This window comes from Mandrillus leucophaeus, unplaced genomic scaffold (assembly GCF_000951045.1).
Source record: "Mandrillus leucophaeus isolate KB7577 unplaced genomic scaffold, Mleu.le_1.0 Scaffold20, whole genome shotgun sequence".
In the NCBI taxonomy this organism is placed as follows: domain Eukaryota; kingdom Metazoa; phylum Chordata; class Mammalia; order Primates; family Cercopithecidae; genus Mandrillus; species Mandrillus leucophaeus.
Window position 1 is genome coordinate 7,324,871 of NW_012102032.1, and position 20,961 is coordinate 7,345,831.

At 36.2% G+C, this 20,961-nt stretch overlaps 1 protein-coding gene across 2 annotated transcripts in view; it reads right to left on the reverse strand.

Annotated features, from left to right (window-relative positions):
* Positions 1-20,961, reverse strand: part of STXBP4 (syntaxin binding protein 4) — a 225,896-nt gene that overhangs the window by 154,909 nt on the left and 50,026 nt on the right. For both annotated transcript variants that reach the window (XM_011979252.1, XM_011979251.1), the window contains exons 9-10: positions 4,888-4,984; positions 1,928-2,019 (exon numbers count right to left, since the gene is read on the reverse strand). In XM_011979252.1, coding sequence (XP_011834642.1) covers positions 1,928-2,019; positions 4,888-4,984 — 189 coding nt within the window. The remainder of the gene's footprint in view (positions 1-1,927; positions 2,020-4,887; positions 4,985-20,961) is intronic.

Here is a 20,961-nt window from a genome sequence, read left to right on the forward strand (position 1 = left end):
ACATAACATTTCCATAAGACAGCAGAGAAAACTTCAAGAGATATATTGTACAACACGGTGACTATAGTTAATAACAATGTATTGCATTTTGAAAATTGCTAGAGTAGATTTTAAGTGTTCTCACTATAAAAAAAGATAAATTATTTGAGGTAAAGCATATGTTAATTAGCTCAATTGAGCCATTCCACAATGTATACATATGTTGTACATAATAAACATATAAAAGTATTATTTGTCAATTAAAAGTAAGTAAATAAGATAAACAAGATAGGAGAACATCTTATCAGATATTAAGACTTATGGAGCCAAGAAACCACTAGAATAGAGTTCAGAAATTCCCAGGTAAATATGGTAATTTCATAAGGGATAAAGCTGGCATGAAAATAATTATTTCATCCCATTAAAATATAGATTTATATTTTTAATATTATGTTCATAAAAATTGATCAAAAGTTATGTCATATTTCTAATTTTATTGATTATGTACCAATAATAAGTATAATTATAATTCAATACAGGAGAAAATTTTAATTTATAAAGCCTTATAAACACAGGAAAATAAAACAAATCATTTTAATTCATTTAAAGTTTTTTTTTGCAGCAAAATGACAGGGTGATCATTTCCCAAGCATACAATTATGTGTTATCAGGATGAGATTCCAGGTCTATACGGAACAGAAATAAGAGCTAACAGAGAAAACGAAAGAAAAAGTTTTGAGAATAAAAGGATAATGCATGAATTTTCTTTGAAATAGATGGCTGTGGGTATAAAATACTGTAGTATATAGATTCTACTGGTAACATTTAAAAGAATTGTATAACAACAGGTTTCTTTTAAAAAAAAATATATATTTATATATCCAATGATTTTAATCACTGGAAACAAACAAAAGAAATCAACCAATGAAAAGTTGTTATAACTATATCATAAGACTAAGTCAATTTTAAGGTAAAAAACATTCGAATGGTCGATATAGAAACAGATCTGTGTATCTAGATAGAAATTTAGTATATGATAAAGTTTGCATTTCAAATCAATGGCAAAAATGTTTAAATTGTTTAAATTGTTTAAAATGTTTAAATTGTTAAATGTTTAAATTGTTTAAAAAAAGATGGGTTTTTAAACAAATGATGGTGGAACAAAAACAAGTGGTTTGCCTTGCATAAATAAGAATGAATTTTTTAGTTAATTAAACATACAAATTATATAGAACATAAATTAAGAAGGAGGTCCTTAAGAGGATAATACTACCAAAAATCCACATTGAAAAGGACTAAAATATTCAATAATATAAATGTCAAACTTCTATAGAACACATGATTGAAGCAAATAGACTTCACAATTCCATTTTATGTAAAGCACAAAAAGAAGCAAAACCAATCTACATTGTTAGAAGGTAAAAGAGTAGTTACCCAATTTTTTTGTAGGGGTACAGGGGTGTTACTAGCAATCAAAACGGAACCTGGGGGCAGGAGAGCATCTGGTAATGTACGTGTTTAATTTTATGTTTCTTGATCTGATGCTAATAAGGATGATTTAGACTATAAAATTTCATAGTATATACACACATTATATAGGTGCTTTTCTGTGTGTATATTATAGAGAGATAAAACAGATTAGAATGGACACATGCACACATGGTATCTATCTGTCTAGCTAGCTAGTTACAGCACGTATCTTCCACATATCAAATTGCCAATACTGGTAAACTTAGGTATGGGAGTAGCACAAGAAGCTGGTGAGAGAGGAGAATGAAGATCAGGATGAACTTTTACTTTTGATTTTAAAATGATTTGTATTTATATATTTATGCAAGAAACATGTATTATTGCTATTTTTAAGTGAAAAAAGCCTACACATATGACATAGAACATTCAAGACTTGTGACTTATATGTGTCAAAGCAATTCTATAGGGCATACTCTACCTGTGAATCTAATATATTGGAAATTTCATGTGCACCAACATTTACGTCATCCAACCGCAAGCAAAACAAGTTTCTGGCAACCTGGACAAAATCTAAAATGGAACACATTTAAGTAAGAACATAGCATTTAACCCCTTCTAAATCTTACTTTATTCTGTATGAAGTTGCTAATGTTTCAAATTTAACCTGCATAAATTATCTTAAAATAGTATTGACTGAAGTGATAGGTAAATGTAGTCCAAATAAGAAGAGACAAATTGGTCTGAACTTATTTCAGTTAACTTTGCTAAAATTAATAATTCGGTTAAGATAATAATAAAGCAAATATATAGCGTGGACCTATAGTTTTTCAACCCTTGTATTATAAGTAGAACTTTTTCTGAAACATATGATAATATTATGATTTATGGCTTTTCTAGCTGGAAGAACCTGAGGTTTGATAGCAATTATTAATAGCAGCAGCTAATGTTTATGTAACAGCTGCTGTATGCCAGGCACGGTGCTTAGCAATTTCATCCCCCCAACAGTCTTCTGAGGTAGGTCCTCTTATCCTGTCCATTTTACAGATGAAAAAAATTGAGGCTAAGACAGGTTAAATAGGAAAAAGAACAGTTCATAGGCTTCTTCTGACATGAAGAGTAACTTACTTATCTATGTATCCTCAAATATTTTCCACTTTGGCTACTGTATTTTTAATTTTCAAGGATTCTTTTAAATGTTCTCTGATTGTTCCTGTTTTACAACATTCTACTTTATTTCATGGTTGCATTACCTTCACTTATCTTTTTAAAGATGTTATGAGAGTTTGCCTGAATTTTTTGTTTTGTTTTGTTTTGTTTTTGAGATGAAGTCTCATTCTGTCACCCAGACTGGAGTGTGGTGGCACGATCGTGGCTCATTGCAACCTCCACTGCCCAGGTTCAAGCGATTCTCCTGCCTCAGCCTCCTGAGTAGCTGGGATTACAGGCATGCACCACCATGCCCAGCTGATTTTTGTATTTTTAGTAGAGACAGGGTTTCACCATATTGGCCAGGCTGGTCTTGAACTCCTGACCTCAGTTGACCCACCCATCTTGGCCTCCCAAAGTGCTGGGATTACAGGCATGAGTCACTGCTCCTGGCCTCCTACCTGAAATTCTCTTCTGTGCTTCTGTATTTCTTTTTTTCTAAGTTCCTTTATTCTGTTTGTCTGATAGTTTGGGGTTCTATACTTTATGTTGGAGGATTTCTCCAAATCTCTGGTGACTCTTGACTATGAGTTCATATTTAAGAATTGGGCACTAAAAAAGTTGGTTGGAAATTTTGTGTGTGTAACTTGCTTTGTCAATTGGCAGTTTTCACTACAGGGAAATCTGGTGGCCAGCTGACATTTTTGTTCACTTGTTCAGAGAGAATACTATTGTCTTCTGCCTATAGTAATAAACATGGCCGGCAAAGTTCTCTGAGCAATCTGGATGCATGTTACGAGTGATGACTCACTATATACTCCACAAACTCCCTTGCTGCTGGCAACTATGGGTCCACGATCTCTGGTTTAATTTCTCAAAGGAATATACTTCTTTTTCCCCGGAGGTGTAGCGTGGTAGATGCCGGACTACTTAAGAAAGGGCAGAAAAGAGCATGCATAATTCTCCTTATAAAGATTTCCAACAATTCTGTTTCAATATCCTGCCTAAAAACTCAGTCTCTAGAAGTACTTGATGTCTTCAATTCCTAAATCATTTTAGGGTCAAATCAACTTGTTCCTCATTGTGATTTTCCTCTATCTTCACACACTTGGGCTTTACCTACCTCTGCTCACAAATTTGTTTACTTTCCTCATCCATTTTCCTGTCCTTAGATACTGTGGTTTTAGTTGTATATGTTTTTCTGCTTCTTATTTTCATGATTATTTTGGGATGATTTTCAAGTGGAGATGGGATGAAAAATATCTTTTTATCATCACTTAAAAACCAAAAGGTCAATTTTCTTTTTAGCAATACAGATGCTTTATAAATGATACAATGTTACATCTACTATACAAGAAAAAATTAAATACTTAATAGTGACAAGAAGACAAAACGTGTTACATTCAAACATTACTGGTGGTAGAACAAATATATTGCAAAATATCTCTGAAAAACAATTTACCAGTATATATCAAAAGTCTAAACCATTTGTGAGGATTAGGCTTAAGAAAAGAAAGAAAAACAGCTACATTCACAATGATGATAAATACAGATTTGTAATATCAGCTACTAAGAAACAATCAAAATTCACAATAGTAGAAAGCCTTAATATTATAGTACAACAACTAAGTGGTACATTATGGTATCCTTAATAAGAATAGAGTTGATCCCTGAACAACATAGGCTTGAACTACACAAGTTCACTTATACATCAAGTTTTTTCAACCAAATGCATAAAAAACACAGTATTTGCCGGTTGCAGAAGCCACATATATGGAGGGTAAACTTTTACTATATGTGGGTTCTGCAGGGCTGTCTATGAGATTGAGTATGGCTGGATTTGGATATATGCAGGCGTCTTGGAAACAATTCCCCTCCCATAGCAAGGGATGACTGTAATTATGTAGCATCATAAATATATTTACTACATGATATTAGCTGAAAAAGGATTAGAAGGAACCTCACAGTAGTGAAATTAGAACTTCCATATTTTGTACTGTTTCTTTTGTTATTACTAAAGCAATGTTTATGCAGTAAATAAAAAATAAAAAGAATATGATAGAATGATGATAGTTTAGAGCTGTTTAGGTCCTAATAAAATTCTTTCTGCTGACCCTGACAGCTCAGTAATTCTAGCTGAGTTCTTGGGGTACTGATTAAGAAACTTGAAATGGATGTAGTTTTACTTTTCCTTCTCTCCTTCTAAAGAACTAACACTCTTAATGAAAATGTGTCACAATAACTCTTGAATGATGATTCGGTGATAATACAACACAGTAAACCTAATATTACCTCCAAAAGACACTGTCCCTTTTGAGTCTGCTTGTACTTGCTGTCTCAGGGCTTGGTGTTGTTCCTTTGTGGGCTGAATACCAAGATAATTTAGAGCCTGCAAGATAAAGAACTCATGAAAAGCAATTTTTCAAATCTCCAAAGAATAAAATTTTTCATTACAAACTTTACAACCCAGGGAAAATAATCAATACCAGAAAGAGTTCACCAGGATTAAACACCCTAGGGAAGTCGGCTGACTATGGATTAAGTGCCCATAAAATATTAGCTTCCTGATTTTACTACTACCTCACTTTTTCCCCAAGACTAGCACTTTGGCTAATACCAAATTTATGACATTATCCTTTAACCAAAAATCAAACTATTTCTTAGTTTGTATGATTTGGCAGAAGTAAAACGGCAAAAGAATCCTACCATATCAGATTTACAAGTGACACTCTAAAACATGAATTATATTTGGTTAATATCTTGTCTTTGAGAGCAAAACTGAAGTTGATAGGAATTAGATTCAACATAAAATCTTCTGATTTTTGGCTTGTTGGGGATTACACAAATACTAAACTAAAAAGCTTTCTCTGCCACTTACTTCTCTCTTTCATCAGGCTCGTCCCTTAAGGGAAAGCTCTTTCTCCTTTTGGTATCCATTAGTGATTAAAAATTCAGAGACTGTTAATTGTATTCCAATGTCCATTCTCTCCTTGCTCCTTAGTAACCGAACCAACCACAATTTCGGCTGAAAACACTGCCATGCAGCTAAAAGACATTTCCCAGCCCCTTGTACATCTCCACGCAGCCATGCCACTAACTAGGTACCAGCCAATGAGAGACAACGGGAAGTGCCATAGAGTACTACTAGGAAGTCTCCTTTCAAAAGTCAGGGTAAGCACTTCTTGTCTATTCGGATTAATAAGGGAGAAAGAAAGAGAAAGAAAAAAGATGAAAGGAAGGAAAGAAAGAGGGATTGATGGAATTTGAGCAGTTCTCTTGGTTCACGTGGTACCTCAGTAAAGATGGTGGAACAGAAAGATAATTGGAACATGGTCCCTGACACTCTGGAACCTCCACAGTAGCCCTGGATTACCTTCTTTCAGCTTCTTTTTGGTGTGAAAGAAATTTCTAAAGGAAACCACTGTTATTTTGAGTTCACTAGTTATACATAGCAAAATCTAATCTTAACTAACGCAAAGGGACTGATTGGATGTCCTATTATTGGATATGGCAAGAGCATATATAGTGTCGATCACATCAAAACTAAAATGTAGGCAAAGTTTAGTATTGGTAATTATCTCTTACATATTTCTTCCTCCTTTAGAATCTTGTTCAATCATTTAGTATTTCATTCATCAAATAATTTATTTGGTGCCTACTATTTGTTAGCCACTAAACTATGCATAGCTGATAGATAAATGAAATATAGTCTCTCACCCCAAAGAGTTTATGGTCTCTAGGGTGAGAACAACTGTAAAGAAATAAGTAAAACATGTAATTTAGTAGAAGTATGTATAGGGTACATTAATATACAAAGCAACTGATTAATTTGTAAGTGCACAATTTGGGAACAATGAAGAATGGAGGAATAATCTCAGGAAAGATTCTTTCAAAAATGATTCCTGAGCTTAGTGTAGCATCATCTGCTTATCTTGTCTTGCAGTCAAGTATTTGCATTGTATAACATGGCATAATGATTTTTACCTTCTGTATGTTTTTCTCTTCAGTTATAAAAATGTTTCAAATATAAACACAAAAAAGAATAATACAAAGAACACCCATATACTCACTATCATCAATTAGTCGTTAATATGTACTTAAAATTTATGTATATATTTTCAATAAATAAAACTATATATTTGGTTAAAAGTTTTTATAATTGTTCCTCAGCAGGAAGTACTATCCTAAGTATTCTTCCTAGTCCTAATTTAATGACGTTTACTATGTAAGCAAGTATCCCCCAATAATATTTACTATTATTTTGTGCACGTAAGGTTTCACATCAAGAGTATAATCTAAAAGAGTAACTCTACAAATTATTTTTATTTTTATCTCAATTTTGTGATTTCATAATTGTTCCATATTGTCTGCAAAACTAGTTCACTTATTTTAAACTGTGAATAGTAATCCATTGTATAAATTTATTGTAATTTATTATCCATTCCCTGATTAACAGGCTTTTATAACTACTCCAATTTGCTTTTTTAAAAATTACAGATTATACATGCCTCTTTGCATAAAAGTATGAAAATTTCTCTACATTATATCCCTAGAAAAGGAAGTGCTAAGCCACAGGGGACATATGGTCAATTTTATTAGATATTGTGGAATTGTTCTCCAAATTGGCTTCATCAATTTATGCACACCAGTAGTGAATAAGCATTCCTATTTTTCTACATTCTTAACAGCACCTGCTGTTTCCACTCTTTTATTTTGTCAGTGTTGTATATGAAATAGTATGTTGTTTGTTAATTTGAATTCCCCTAGTTACAAATGCAATTAAACATCATTTACATGTTTATTAGCAATGTTTTTGACTCATAAATTATTTAAAATATGTTTTAAATTTTCATACATGAGGTTTTAAGAAGTATCTTTACTGATTTTGAATTTGGTCTCTGTTTTCCAGCTGTGACACACAAAAATGTCTCCAGACATTGCCAAGTGTCCCAAGAAGAAACACTGCAGCTTTGCCCTTGAGAACCACTGCTCCAAAGACAATTGCTGTATTAACAATTGTATCTATTTTTTCAGGGTTTTTTCTATGAATATAGTACCTATAAATTTATATAAATTGTGAATTTTTTGCAAAAATTGTCACACTATATATGGTGCTAATAATTATTAATATATCATGTCATTCTATTCTGTACATTTTACAAACATTGCATGCTTTTTAAAATTGTCATAATTGTACACTGTTGAAATGAACTTTTTTTAAAGCATTCTCCTTCTGATAATCATTTAGAGTGCACACAATTTTTCACTATGGAACACAGTGCTACAAAGTGCTAGTGCTTTTTGCTTTATGCCAATGACTTCAGCAGCTGTAGGAATTATCTGAATTTTTAAAAAAATTATAAAATATTAATACAGCAGTTATAGAAAATACTATAATAAAGTAATAGATATCTACTATCTTGCTTCATTAAAGCTTAGCACTCAACTATATTTACTTCAGTTTTTGAATGTAACCAAAACATTATAAAAACCCCTTTTGAACTTATTCCCAGAGGTAAGACTTATCATATATTTGATTTAATATTCCCATGAATTTTTTATTATATAATATTTGGTATATACTAAAAGCATATATGTAAAAAAACATGAGTTTTAAAGTAGGACAGTAACACACGTATGAATCCACTTAAGCAGCATAAAACTGTGAACACTGTTGAATTCATACCACAATATGGATATGGTATTTCACCAGAGGTAACCATACTAATGAATTCTGAACTATTGATTTCTTCTTTATCATTCTTGATCTGTTTATTTTAAAACGGTTTCTCACATACATATGTATTCCTAACATGTTATTTTGTTTTACCGGTTTTTTAGCTTCATAAAAATGCTGCAGATGGTTTTCCAAAGCTTGCTTTTTTTCACTCTACAGTAAGGTTTACTACATATTTCAAATCAGAAAGTGTGAGTTCAACTTTTTTCTTTATTAATTTTTAATTTCAATAGCTTTTGCGATATAGGTAGTTTTTGATTATATAGATGAATTGTATTAATGGTGAAGTCTGAGACTTTAGTTTACCTATTTACCCAAGTAGTGTTCACTGTACTCAATATGTAGTTTTTTATTCCTGCCCCACACACCATCCCCCTTCTGAGTCTCCAAAGTCCATTATTTCACTTCCTTTATGCTTGCCTTATGATACCCAGGGGACGTACTCTAGTTTCTTGCGTGATAGGAAGGGCCATAGGGTTCCCACAAGTTTCTGTCCTTTGTGTTAAGCTACCAGAGTGGGTGGAGGGGCAAAGCCAGGTGGGAGCTGGGTCAGGCAAGTCTGTGTTCTGACTCCACCTGAAGGACAAGCAGTGGCCCTTGTGGGGTTTAGTGAGTAGTTCTCTGGCCACCGGCAGTAATGTTCTAGGTTAAGAGCATAGTTGCCTCTGCTGTACAGAAGAGTTCACACAGGGAGTAGAGAGTAGCAGATGGCAGTAAGCCTCACCTAGCTCCCATGCACTTGGCAACGCAGGTCTCTCACTTGCAGAGTTGGCTAGAAGCAGCTAGCTAAATTCCAGCTAGCTAAACTCACAACTGCCCCAGGTCATAAGCCTTTCACATAGACAGGAACCCTAGGCTTTCAGGCCACACCCTTTCCAGTCTACTTGCAAAGCCAGGGTGCCCAAGCTCCTCTGCCTGAGGCCGCAGCATACTTCCCACTTGCCCCCTGGTTCTGGACAAGAGAGTTCATCCCCATTTGAGATTAAATCGTGAATTTCAGTTGGGAGCTTCTCTCAACCTGCAACCGCTGCCTGACTTAGTTGGCTGACTTCCACGAAGTCCCCTGTAATGTAGGATCAGGAATGGCTTCCTTCGGTCCACGTTGGAGGCTGCAAATGCACGCTATGCTCTTCCCACTGCCCCCTATATTAGTTCCAGTGCTGGGTAGGGTTAATGCCTTCTCCTGTGAGCTACACTACCAGGTTCCCCAGTGGGGGTGTATATCTCTACCCATCTTACACTCTTGGGACTTAGTTTTTTGGCTGGCTCATGGTGTAGGCTGCAGCCTCCTGCTTCTTTCAAAGGGTTTTGGGGTTTTATTCCATTTTCCTTTAAGCTCCTACATTGCTTCTTGGGAAAAGGTTCACAGTGTGAATATCGATACACTATTTTGTCTTTCCAAGGAGGACAGACATGCTAATACCACTCTAATCTATCATCTTGGGAAAAAAACAAAAACAAAAAACTTCTTTTTCATGACTGTTTCAGCTACTTTGGGTCTTTTGCATTTCCATACAAATGGATCCATCTTTTTTTGCATTTCCTACAAATGGATAGGGTCACCTTATCCATTTCTGAAAAATAGCCAGCTGATATTTTGATAAAGATTGCATTAAATCTGTATATCAACGTGGGGAGTATTGCAATCTTAACAATTAAGCCCATAGATTCATGAGCACAACATGTCTTTCCATTTATTTAGATCTTCTTTAATTTCTTTCAATGATGGTTTGTAGTTTTAATTATATAAGTCTTACACTTCTTTTGTTAAATTTATTCCTAAATATTTTATTCTTTTAGATGCTATTGTAAAAGATTGTCCACTGTTCATTATTAGTGTATAGAAATACAATTGCTTCTTATATATGATCTTGTATACTGTAAACTTGCTGAACTCATTTTTAGGTCTAATAATATTGTGGTGGATTCCTTAGGATTTCTTATATACAAGATCACATCATGTGGGAATAGAGATAGTTTTAATTCTTCCTGCAATCTGGATGCCTTTTATTTCTTTTTCTTGTCTAATTATCCTGGCTAGAACCTCCAGCACAGTATAAAGTAGAAGTGGCAAAGCACACATCCTTGTCTTATCCCTGATGTTAGGAAGGAACCATCCAGTTTTCTACCATTAAGTACGATGTTAGCAGTAGGCTTACATAAATGTCCTTTTTGAAGTTTAGGAGATTCCTTTCTATTGTTAGTTTATTGAGTATTTTTTATCATGCAAAGGTGTTAGGTTTTGTCAGATATTTTCTTGTGTCTATTGAGACTATCACGTAAAAGAATAAAAAAATCAAGTATCTGCTTTTAATAATAATAAAAAAAGACTATCATGTGGTTTTGTCCTTTATTCTACTAACATATTGATTTTCCTATATTAAACCAACTTTGCATTCCTGAAATCAAGAGATGGGTTGGTACTATTTGTACAAAGTTTTTTGATTACTAATTCAATCTTTTTACTTGTTATGGTCTGCTTAGTTATTCTATGTCTTCTTGAGTTAGTCTTGGTAGCTTGTGTCTTTCTAGGAATTTGTCCACTTCATCTAGGTTACCTAATTTGATGGCATATAATTATTCACAGTATTCTCCTACTTTGTTTTATTTCACAAGGGCAACAGTAATATCTATAACTTTCTTTTTAAATTAAATTAAATTAATTAATTTTTTTTTTTTTTAAAATGAAACAGAGTCTCGCTCTGTTGCCCAGGCTGGAGTATAGTGATGGGATCTCAGCTTACTGCAAGCTCTGCCTCCTGGGTTGACGCCATTCTCCTGCCTCAGCCTCCTAAGTAGCTGGGACTACAGGTGCCTGCCACCATGCCCAGCTAATTTTTTGTATTTTTTTTTTAGTAGAGACGGGGTTTCACTGTGTTAGCCAGGATGGTTTTGATCTCCTGACCTTGTGATCCACCTGCCTCAGCCTCCCAAAGTGCTGGGATTACAGGCGTGAGCCACCGTGCCCGGCCATCTATAACTTACTAAAACATGACATTGTGAAATTTGGGCTGATGTAGGAGGCTCTTGTTCCTTCATTTTCCTTACTACATAGTATTCCTCATATAATAATAATCATGCTACCATGAATTTATCCATTCTTTTATTGATGAATATTTAGACTGTCTCCTATCATTTATTCTTTTAAATAATGCTTATATATTCTTGTGTCTGTTGGTCAGGATGGTCTAGTTACACCATTGTTTCTCTAACCCCAGAGTCTTAGTAACCTAGAAAAGACAAAGGTTCGTTTTCTCCTTGCTAATATTACATATCCAGTTTGAGTCAGCTGGTTTCTCTTCCTCTGTATTTTTCACTTAGGGACCCTAACTGTCAGAGCTTCCACCATCAGAAGTTTTGCTGCCTGCTAAAGCAGAGATGAAAGAAATATGATGAACTGCACATTGGCTCTTTATTAAAGAAGATGGGAAAGTACAATTCTATCACTGGCTGACAAGGATGAGAACCTGATATAGCTGAAAAGCTCTAACTACTACTGCACTGTACATATCTCCTTATATGGTGGCACTAGAATTGCTCTAGTGTATATGTCTAGAAGCAGAATTGTGAGGTTAAACGATGTGAGCAGGTTCAGTTTCGCCAAATTGCTCTCTAAAGTTACAATCCCTTGAGTATCACATGAGAGTTCCCAGCTCTTTCTCTGTATCTTTGTGAACAATTACTCTATGTATGTTTGTCCACTTCATGAGTAGGCAATTGTACCTCACTGCTGCTTTATTTTCATTTTTCCAGAGGGCATCTTTTCATATATTTAACTGCCATCAGTTTTTTTACTTTTGTAAATAGTCCATTCATTTGTACCAATCATCTTTCTTTGGGGTTATCTGTATTTTCCTTGGGCTAGTTGGAGCATTTCTCTAATTCTTTTTTTTTTTTTTGGAAAAGGGCAACCAGCCCTTGCAGAATCTTGTGTTTCTCTAAATAAAGATACCAGTTCTAGAATTCCATCTGAAAATGGCCTGAGGCCATGCTAAAACTGAGCCCGAATATCTGAGTCCTTCCTTGAGCCATATGATGTCAGTATTACTCACAAGTGCTCACACGTTTCTGTTGTGAGATTTCCCTCCCTCCTCTTCTCTCTTCCATTTTTCTTTTTTTTCTTCCTTCCTAGCTTGACTATAAATTTTAAAAACTTCTTTATTTTATTCATTGTCTCTATATACAAGTTTAGCATCTCTAATCCAAAAATCCAAAATCAAAAATGCTCCCAAATCTAAAACTTTTTGAGTGCCAACATAATACCACAAATTGTCCACAAGGGTGGCTGAGTCCACACCTTTGCTTTCTGATGGTTCAGTATATACAAACTTTGTTTTATGGATAAAACTATTTTAAAACATTGTATAAACTTACCTTCAGGCTATGTTTCTCAGGCATATATATAAATTTTCCTGTTGAGACTTAGGTCCCATTCCCACGATATCTCATTAGGTATACATGCAAATATTCCAAAATCTGAAAATATTAAAAATTTCAAACACTTCTGGCTCCCAACATTTTGGATAAGGGAGACTCAATCCTATATTCATGGCAGGAATGGGTTCTGGATTTCTTGGATTATACAATGTTGCCAGAATTAGAAGTTCTATTCCTAACTGTTCAAGGATTACACAGACACTTTTGAAAGTCCCTTAAGAACTATGGACCCGCTCCCAGAATAATAGCCATATATGCAAATTTTAATCTAGAATTTCTGGGGTTCATAAACTCCAAGTTAAGCATTTATGGCTGTAAGTTATGCCATTTAGTTGTTACTAGGCAAAAATCATTTTCCAGATATATATTTGAAATCTTCCATAATGAAGACTTAAAAATTATACACACACAAACACATATACACACACAGCGGTCATTTTCCTATTTAAAATGCCTCAATGCAGGAGAATGCTGTGAACCCGGGAGGCAGAGCTTGCAGTGAGCTGAGATGCAGCCACTGCACTCCAGCCTGGGCGACAGAGCAAGACTCCGTCTCAAAAAAAAAAAAAAAAAAAATAAAAATGCCTCAATGGCTTTTTACTGAACTCAGATTAAAATCCAAAGACCTCACCTAGGCCTACAAAGAAATGATCTGATTATCTCCCTGACTTAGGTCGTTAGTACCACTCTTTCCCTTGATCACATTATGCCAGGAACACATTTCTGTTTTTCTTAAAAAAAGTCCAGGCTCCATTCTGTCTTAGCACTTTTTCATTAACTGTTCTCTTATATCTCAGATGTTTTTCCCTAGCACCATAATTCTCACACTTCATGTCTCAGTTTAAATTTCACCTTCTCAGAGATCTCTTCTGTGACTACCAATCTGAAATAATCTACCAGTCACTCTGTCACTCTTATTATTTGATATGTACTCTTGTTATTCACTGGCTTTTTGAATTTTCTACCTCCTCCACCACAATGAATTATAAAGACCAGGAAATAACTTTTTGTCTTGTTTACCACCAATTTTACAGTGCCAAAACACTATAATGCCTCAACCAGAGGAAGTAAACAATAAATATTTGTTGAGTAAAAATAACTTTGTAATCTTTGATAATCTAAGATGGCTGAACTGGATTCACCTACAACCTCTTCTGACTTGCCATGAGAATGAAGGAAACCAATAGGATAGAATCAAAAAAATAACAATGTATATATGCCCTGATACTGCACATTTTATGTTTTCATGATTAGAGAAATTAAAACGATCTAGAAAGAAGTGAACTACATCTAAAAGTTCACTAGCAAGCAATAACCACTATTGATATTTTGGTATATAAAGCTTTCAGAATTTTATTGATGAACAAATCTATTTTAAAAAGGCACTCCAGAACTGAAAAAAAAGGCATTCCATGTCAATGAACATAACTCTTCAATATACCATGTGTTATTAGATCAAGCTCCTATTGATTGCCATGAATTTTTCACTAATATAAACAGTGCCACTGTGAACGGCCTTCCACATACATCTTTGTGCCCCTGTCTATTATTTACTTAGGAAAATTTCTCAAATGAGGAATTACTGCCTGAAAAGCATAGGCAAAATTCAAATTTTGATACATTTTGTGAAACTATTCTTGAGTCATTTTTGTTTGATATATTTTTAAGAAATCCTCATTTTTTTCTTTAAAAAAATAGTAATATTTTATAATTTATGTGAGAGTTACAATGTATTTCTGATAATACAGAAAAGATCCTGGGGGAATCCTGCCAGAAAAGTTTTTAAAAATTACTAGATAACAATAAACAATAACATCCACAAACACCTTAAATGCTTGGATTGGCTTAGGAGAGAGAGTGATACCAAAATTTATGAAGACACAAGAACACACAGAGGTAAGTGAGCATAAAGACAATGGATGCTAATTCTTTTTTATAAAAAATTATGATTATGATTATTTTCAGAGACAGGGTCTCACTCTTACTGGAGTGAAGTGGCATGATCATGGCTCACTGCAGCCTGGACCTCTTAGGCTCAAAGGACCTTCCTCCCTCAGTCTCCAAGTAGCTGGGACTACAGGTGTGCACCACCACGACTGGCTAATTTTTAACAAATTTTTTGAGACATGGAATCTCATTTTGCTGCCCAGGCTGGTCTCAAACTCCTGGCTTCAAGCGATCCTCTTGCCTTGGCCTCCCAAAGCACTGAATTTATAGGCATGTGCTACCATGCCCACCCCAAGAATTTCCTAATTCTTGATGGCCTAAAACCTGCAAGCAGGAGGAAAGCATCTAAGGCCTAATACAGGGAGGCAGGATTAAATCACCCAAACAATGCTGGAACCTCATAGTGAACACTTTCAGTAAAATGGTAAACTAAGAACAAAGTCCTACAGACATTACAGAATATGTCTTCCTTAGGTCTGGGTGGAAGAAAAAATATTTTTCCTGAGAGTGTATAACTATAACAATAGGTACAATAGTTTTATAGCCTGAAAAATCACAATCTGGGAATTTAGTTCCAGTAGTTCCTCATGTCTAAGAAACATACATATGTAAATCTTTTCCAAAGGTTTCATATAGTAGCTTCTAAATTCACAAAGATAAAATTCCATTTTTTCATTAAAGTAAAATTTTATTTTTAAATTTTTTAAATTTTTATTTCTTGAGATGGAGTTTCACTCTTGTCGCCCAAACTGGAGTGCAATGGCATGATCTCGGCTCACTGCAACCCCTGCCTCCTGGGTTCAAGAGATTCTCCTGCCTCAGCCTTCCAAGTAGCTGGGATTACAGGCCAATGCCACCATGCCTGTGTAATTTTTGTATTTTTAGTAGAGACGGTGCTTCACCATGTTGGCCAGCCTAGTCTCGAACTCCTGTCCTCAGGTGATCCACCTGCCTTGGCCTCCCAAAGTGCTGAGATTACTTACAGGCATGAGCCATGGCGCCAGGCCGAAAGTATAATTTACAAAAAAATCACAACATATGAGGGAATATGACATCATAAGCAAAAGTAAACATACACACAAACAAACAACAGATGTGACAACCAAAGACTGCAGCTACTGTATAGTTAGACATAGAATATGTTTAACATATTTAAGTTAAAAAGGTGAATCAAGAATAAGAGGAACAATATATTATAACAATACTAGGTAGACAATAACAAATTAGAAACTCAATGAATATGTGAAATAGCAGACGGTTGAAGAGAGTGAAGCAGAGAAACAATGTATAGGAGAAAGAGTTGAAAATGCAGCATAGATAGATAAGAAGATGCAAAATATGAAGGAGAAGCTTGAAAGACATGGAAGATGAGCGAGTCTGTCTATAAATATGTAATTGAACTGGTAACAGATAATAAAGAGAATTAAAGAGAGGCAATATTCAAAGTGATGCTAGCTGAGAATTTTGTAGAACCTAAAAAAGATATAAATCTGCAGATTTATGAAGCCTGAAAACTCCTAAATAGGCTAACATAAGAGAAATCAACACCTGGATACACCAAGGTGAAAATACAGAACATCAATAACAGGTAATATTTTCAAAAGCAGAAATAGTGAAAAGACAGATCATTACAAAATAAAGACAGAGCGACAGTTGAGTTCTCAAAATAGCAACAACAGAAACCAGAAAAAATAAAAATAAGAGCTTCAAAAATCTTAGAGACAATAACTGTGACCCTAGAATTATATACCTAATAAAATTCTTTTTCAAAAATGAGGGCAAAATATTTTCAGAAAAATTAAAAAATGAGAGTTTTCTCTCAACCTATACGAAAAGAACATTTAAAGGGGTTAGAGAAAAGGGAAAATGACCCCCCAAAATGTCAGAAATGCAAAATAGACCAATGAATAAAGAATATGGTAAACATGTGCAAATCTAAACTATCATTGACTACAAGATTATAATAATTCCTAATTTATAAAACTAAACAAAGATACTAATAATTCATAATTTGTAAGACTACACAGAGATAGGCCAAAACCAAAATATTGGACAATTATAGATACATAAATTGAGAAGAGGGTGATCAGAATTAATGTATTGTAGGGCTTTGTATGTACAAAGGAATTCTGATTAACTTTAGACTTTTAAGTTAAATGTGCATGCTAAAATCTTAAGGAAATCACTAAAAGAATAGCAAGAGAAGACATAATTTTCAAACAAGTTGGAGGTAAAAAGTAAAATGCAAAAGCAATTAATCAAATAATCACACATAATCAAACCAAAAGAATACAATAAAAAGGGGAATAAAAGAAGTGATAAAAAGGAGAACAAAAAGAAATTTAAAAAATAAGATGGTAGAAATACATCAAACTATTTTATAATTAGAATAAATTTAAAGTATATGAAGCAATGAGAACTCTTACATAAGACTAGTAGGAATGACAATTGAGAAAACTACTTTAGAAAACAATTAAGTAATCCAAGAATTATTTTTTCAGCATATACTATGAGCCAAACATTTTTGTAGGAGCTGAAAACACAGAGCAAAAATTTTAACAACACCTCACATAAACTGAAAATAAACTCGGGTTACCCTCTTTGGGTCCCCTCCCTTTGTATGGGAGCTCTGTTTTCACTCTATTAAATCTTACAACTGCACTCCTTTGGTCCATGTTTGTTACGGCTCAAGCTGAGCTTTTGCTCGCCATCCACCACTGCTGCTTGCTGCCATTGCAGACACACCACTGACTTCCATCCCTCCCGATCTGGCAGGGTGTCCGCTGTGCTCCTGATCCAGCAAGGTGCCCACTGCCGCTCCTGATCGGGCTAAAGGTTTGCCATTGTTCCTGCATGGCTAAGTGCCCGGGTTTGTCCTAATCGAGTTGAACACTGGTTACTGGGATCCACGGTTCTCTTCCGTGACCCACGGCTTCTAATAGAGCTATAACACTCACTGCATGGCCCAAGATTCCATTCCTTGGAATCCATGAGTCCAAGAACCCCAGGTCAGAGAACACGAGGCTTGCCACCATCTTGGAAGCGGCCCGCCACCATCTTGGGAGCTCTGGGAGCAAGGACCTGGTAACATTTTGGAGACCATGAAGGGACCTCCAAAGCGGTGAGTAATATTGGACCACTTTCACTTGCTATTCTGTCCTATCCTTCCTTAGAATTGGAGGAAAATACCGGGCACCTGTCAGCTGGTTAAAAACGATTAGCACGGCCACCGGACTTAAGACTCAGGTGTGAGACTGTCTGGGGAAGGGCTTTCTAAAAACCCCCAACCCTTCTGGGTTGGGAGCATTCGTCTGCCTAGAACCAGCTTCCGCTTTCAATTTCCTTGGGGAAGCCGAGGGCTGACTAGAGGCAGAAAGCTGTCGTCCCAAACTCCTGGCGTTAGCTGGTTGAGATCACTGTGCAGCCAGAAGCCTCTACTCAACAGTCACCCATGCGTGTGCCCCTACCTTTCTTTGTGACCCATACCTTCTGGGTCCCGACCATGACTTTCTTGAAAGTGTAGCCCCAAAATTCTCCTTACCTCTGAATCTACTTCCTCTGATCCCTGCCTCCTAGGTACTGATGCTTCAGACTTTCATTTCCTCTAGCAAGTTGTATCTCCAAAGCGAGCTAAGGAAGTTCTACATGTGAGCATCCTTAGGCAGCTAGTCTTGTCCCTGGTGTCCCTCCCAATTTAGGCATACAGCTCTTCACATGGGCAGTTATGTGGGACCTGTTCCCCACCATCCTTGCCAGGGCCCCAAGTTTGTAAATGGTTAAGAGAAAAGAGACAGAAAGACAGACAGACAGAGAGACAGAGAGGCGAGAGACAGAGGCAGACAGCGAGACAGGTAGAGAGGCGAAAGAAGCAGAAGAGAAACAGGCAGAGAGGAGAAAAAGGGAGTCAAAGAGAGAAAGAAAAAGACAGGAATAGTAAAAAACAAACAAACAAAAAACAAAAAACAAAACAGTGTGCCGTATTCCTTTAAAAGCCAGGGTAAATTTAAAACCTATAATTGATAATTGAAGGTCCTCTCCCTGACCCTGTAACACTCCAATACTACCTTGCTGTCAGTGTAAACAAGGGCGTAGGCTGAAAACACTGAGACCACTGACAAACCGTAGCCTTCCTATCAAAAACCCTTAACCCAGTAACCCGGAGATGGCCCAAATGCATTCAATCTGTAGTGGCAACTGCTTTGCTAACAGAAGAAAGTAGAAAAGTAACTTTTAGAGGAAACCTCATTGTGAGCACACCTCACCAATTCAGAATTATTCTAAGTCCAAAAAGCAAAAAGGTAGCTTACTAACTCAAAAATCTTAAAGTATAGGGCTATTCTGTTAGAAAAAGGTAATTTAACACTAACCACTGATAATTCCCTTAACCCAGCACATTTCCTTACAGGGGATTTAAATCTTAATTACCATACGAAGGTCAAACCAGACCTAGGAGGAACTCCCTTCAGGATGACAGATGGTTCCTCCGAGGTGATTGAGGAAAAAACCACAATGAGCATTCAGTAATTGATAGGGAGACTCTTGTGGAAGCAGAGTTAGAAAAATAGCCTAATTATTGGTCTCCTCAAACTTACAAGCTGTTTGCCATCAGCCAAGCCTTAAAGTACTTATAGAATCAAAAAGACTATCTCAATCCTGACTCCAAAGGTTACCTACACCCTCTCTGAAACGAATTTGCATAAGAATTGTTTATGGTAATGCATCTTGATGGCGCAGCTGGGTTGTTATGAAATACTCAGGAACCCAGTCCAGCTCTAGGACTCGCCCTCGAGCACAAAGGCAATGTTGGGCATGCTGGTAAAGGACTAGAATCCAGCAGCCCAGACCCCTTTCTTTGTGGTCAAGGAAGGCGGGAAAACAGGTGCAGGACTGCTACATCGGTGGGCGTAACTAATCTGATAAGCAGAGGCCCATGGGTGGTGATGCACCCTGGAAAGGAATAAGCATTAGGATCATAGAGGACGCTCTAGGACTAATGCTCATCGGAAAATGACTAGGGGTGCTGGCATCCCTATGTTCTTTTTTCAGATAGGAAATGTTCCCCTCAAGGCAAAAATGCCCCTAAGATGTATTCTGAAGAACTGGGACCAATTTGACCCTCAGACACTAAGAAAGAAACGACTTATATTCTTCTGCAGTACAGCCTGGCCACGATATCTTCTTCAAGGAGGAGAAACCTGGCGGCCTGAGAGAAGTATAAATTACAACACCATCTCACAGCTAGACCTCTTTTGTAGAAAAGAAGGCAAATGGAGTCAAGTGCCCTATGTACAAACTTTCTTTTCATTAAGAGACAACTCACAATTATGTAAAAAGTGTGATTTATGCCCTACAGGAAGCCCTCAGAGTCTACCTCCCTACCCCAGCATCCCCCCAACTCCTTCCTCAACTAATAAGGAACCCCCTTCAACCCAAACAGTCCAAAAGGAGATAGACAAAGGGGTAAACAATGAACCCAAGAGTGCCAGTATTCCCTGATTATGCCCCCTCCAAGCAGTGGGAGGAGGAGAATTTGGCCCAGCCAGAGTGCATGTACCTTTTTCTCTCTCAGACTTGAAGCAAATTAAAATAGACCTAGGTAAATTCTCAGATAACCCTGATGGCTATATTGATATTTTACAAGGGTTAGGGCAATCCTTTGATCTAACATGGAGACATATAATGTTACTGCCAAATCAGACATTAACCCCAAATGAGAGAAGTGCCGCCATAACTGCAGCCCGAGAGTTTGGCGGTCTCTGGTATCTCAGTCAGGTCAATGATAGGATGACAACAGAGGAAAGAGGACGATTCCCCACAGGCCAGCAGGCAGCTCCCAGCGTAGACCCTCATTGCGACACAGAATCAGAACATGGAGATTGGTGCCGCAGATATTTGCTAACTTGCATGCTAGAAGGACTAAGGAAAACTAGGAAGAAGCCTATGAATTATTCAGTGATGTCCACTATAACACAGGGAAAGGAAGAAAATCCTACCACTTTTCTGGAGAGACTAAGGGAGGCATTGAGGAAGCATACCTCCCTGTCACCTGACTCTACTGAAGGCCAACTAATCTTACAGGATAAGTTTATCACTCAGTCAGCTGCAGACATTAGAAAAAAACTTCAAAAGTCCGCCTTAGGCCCGGAGCAAAACTTAGAAACCCTATTGAACTTGGCAACTTCGGTTTTTTACATTAAAGATCAGGAGGAGCAGGCGAAACGGGACAAACTGGATAAAAAAAAAAA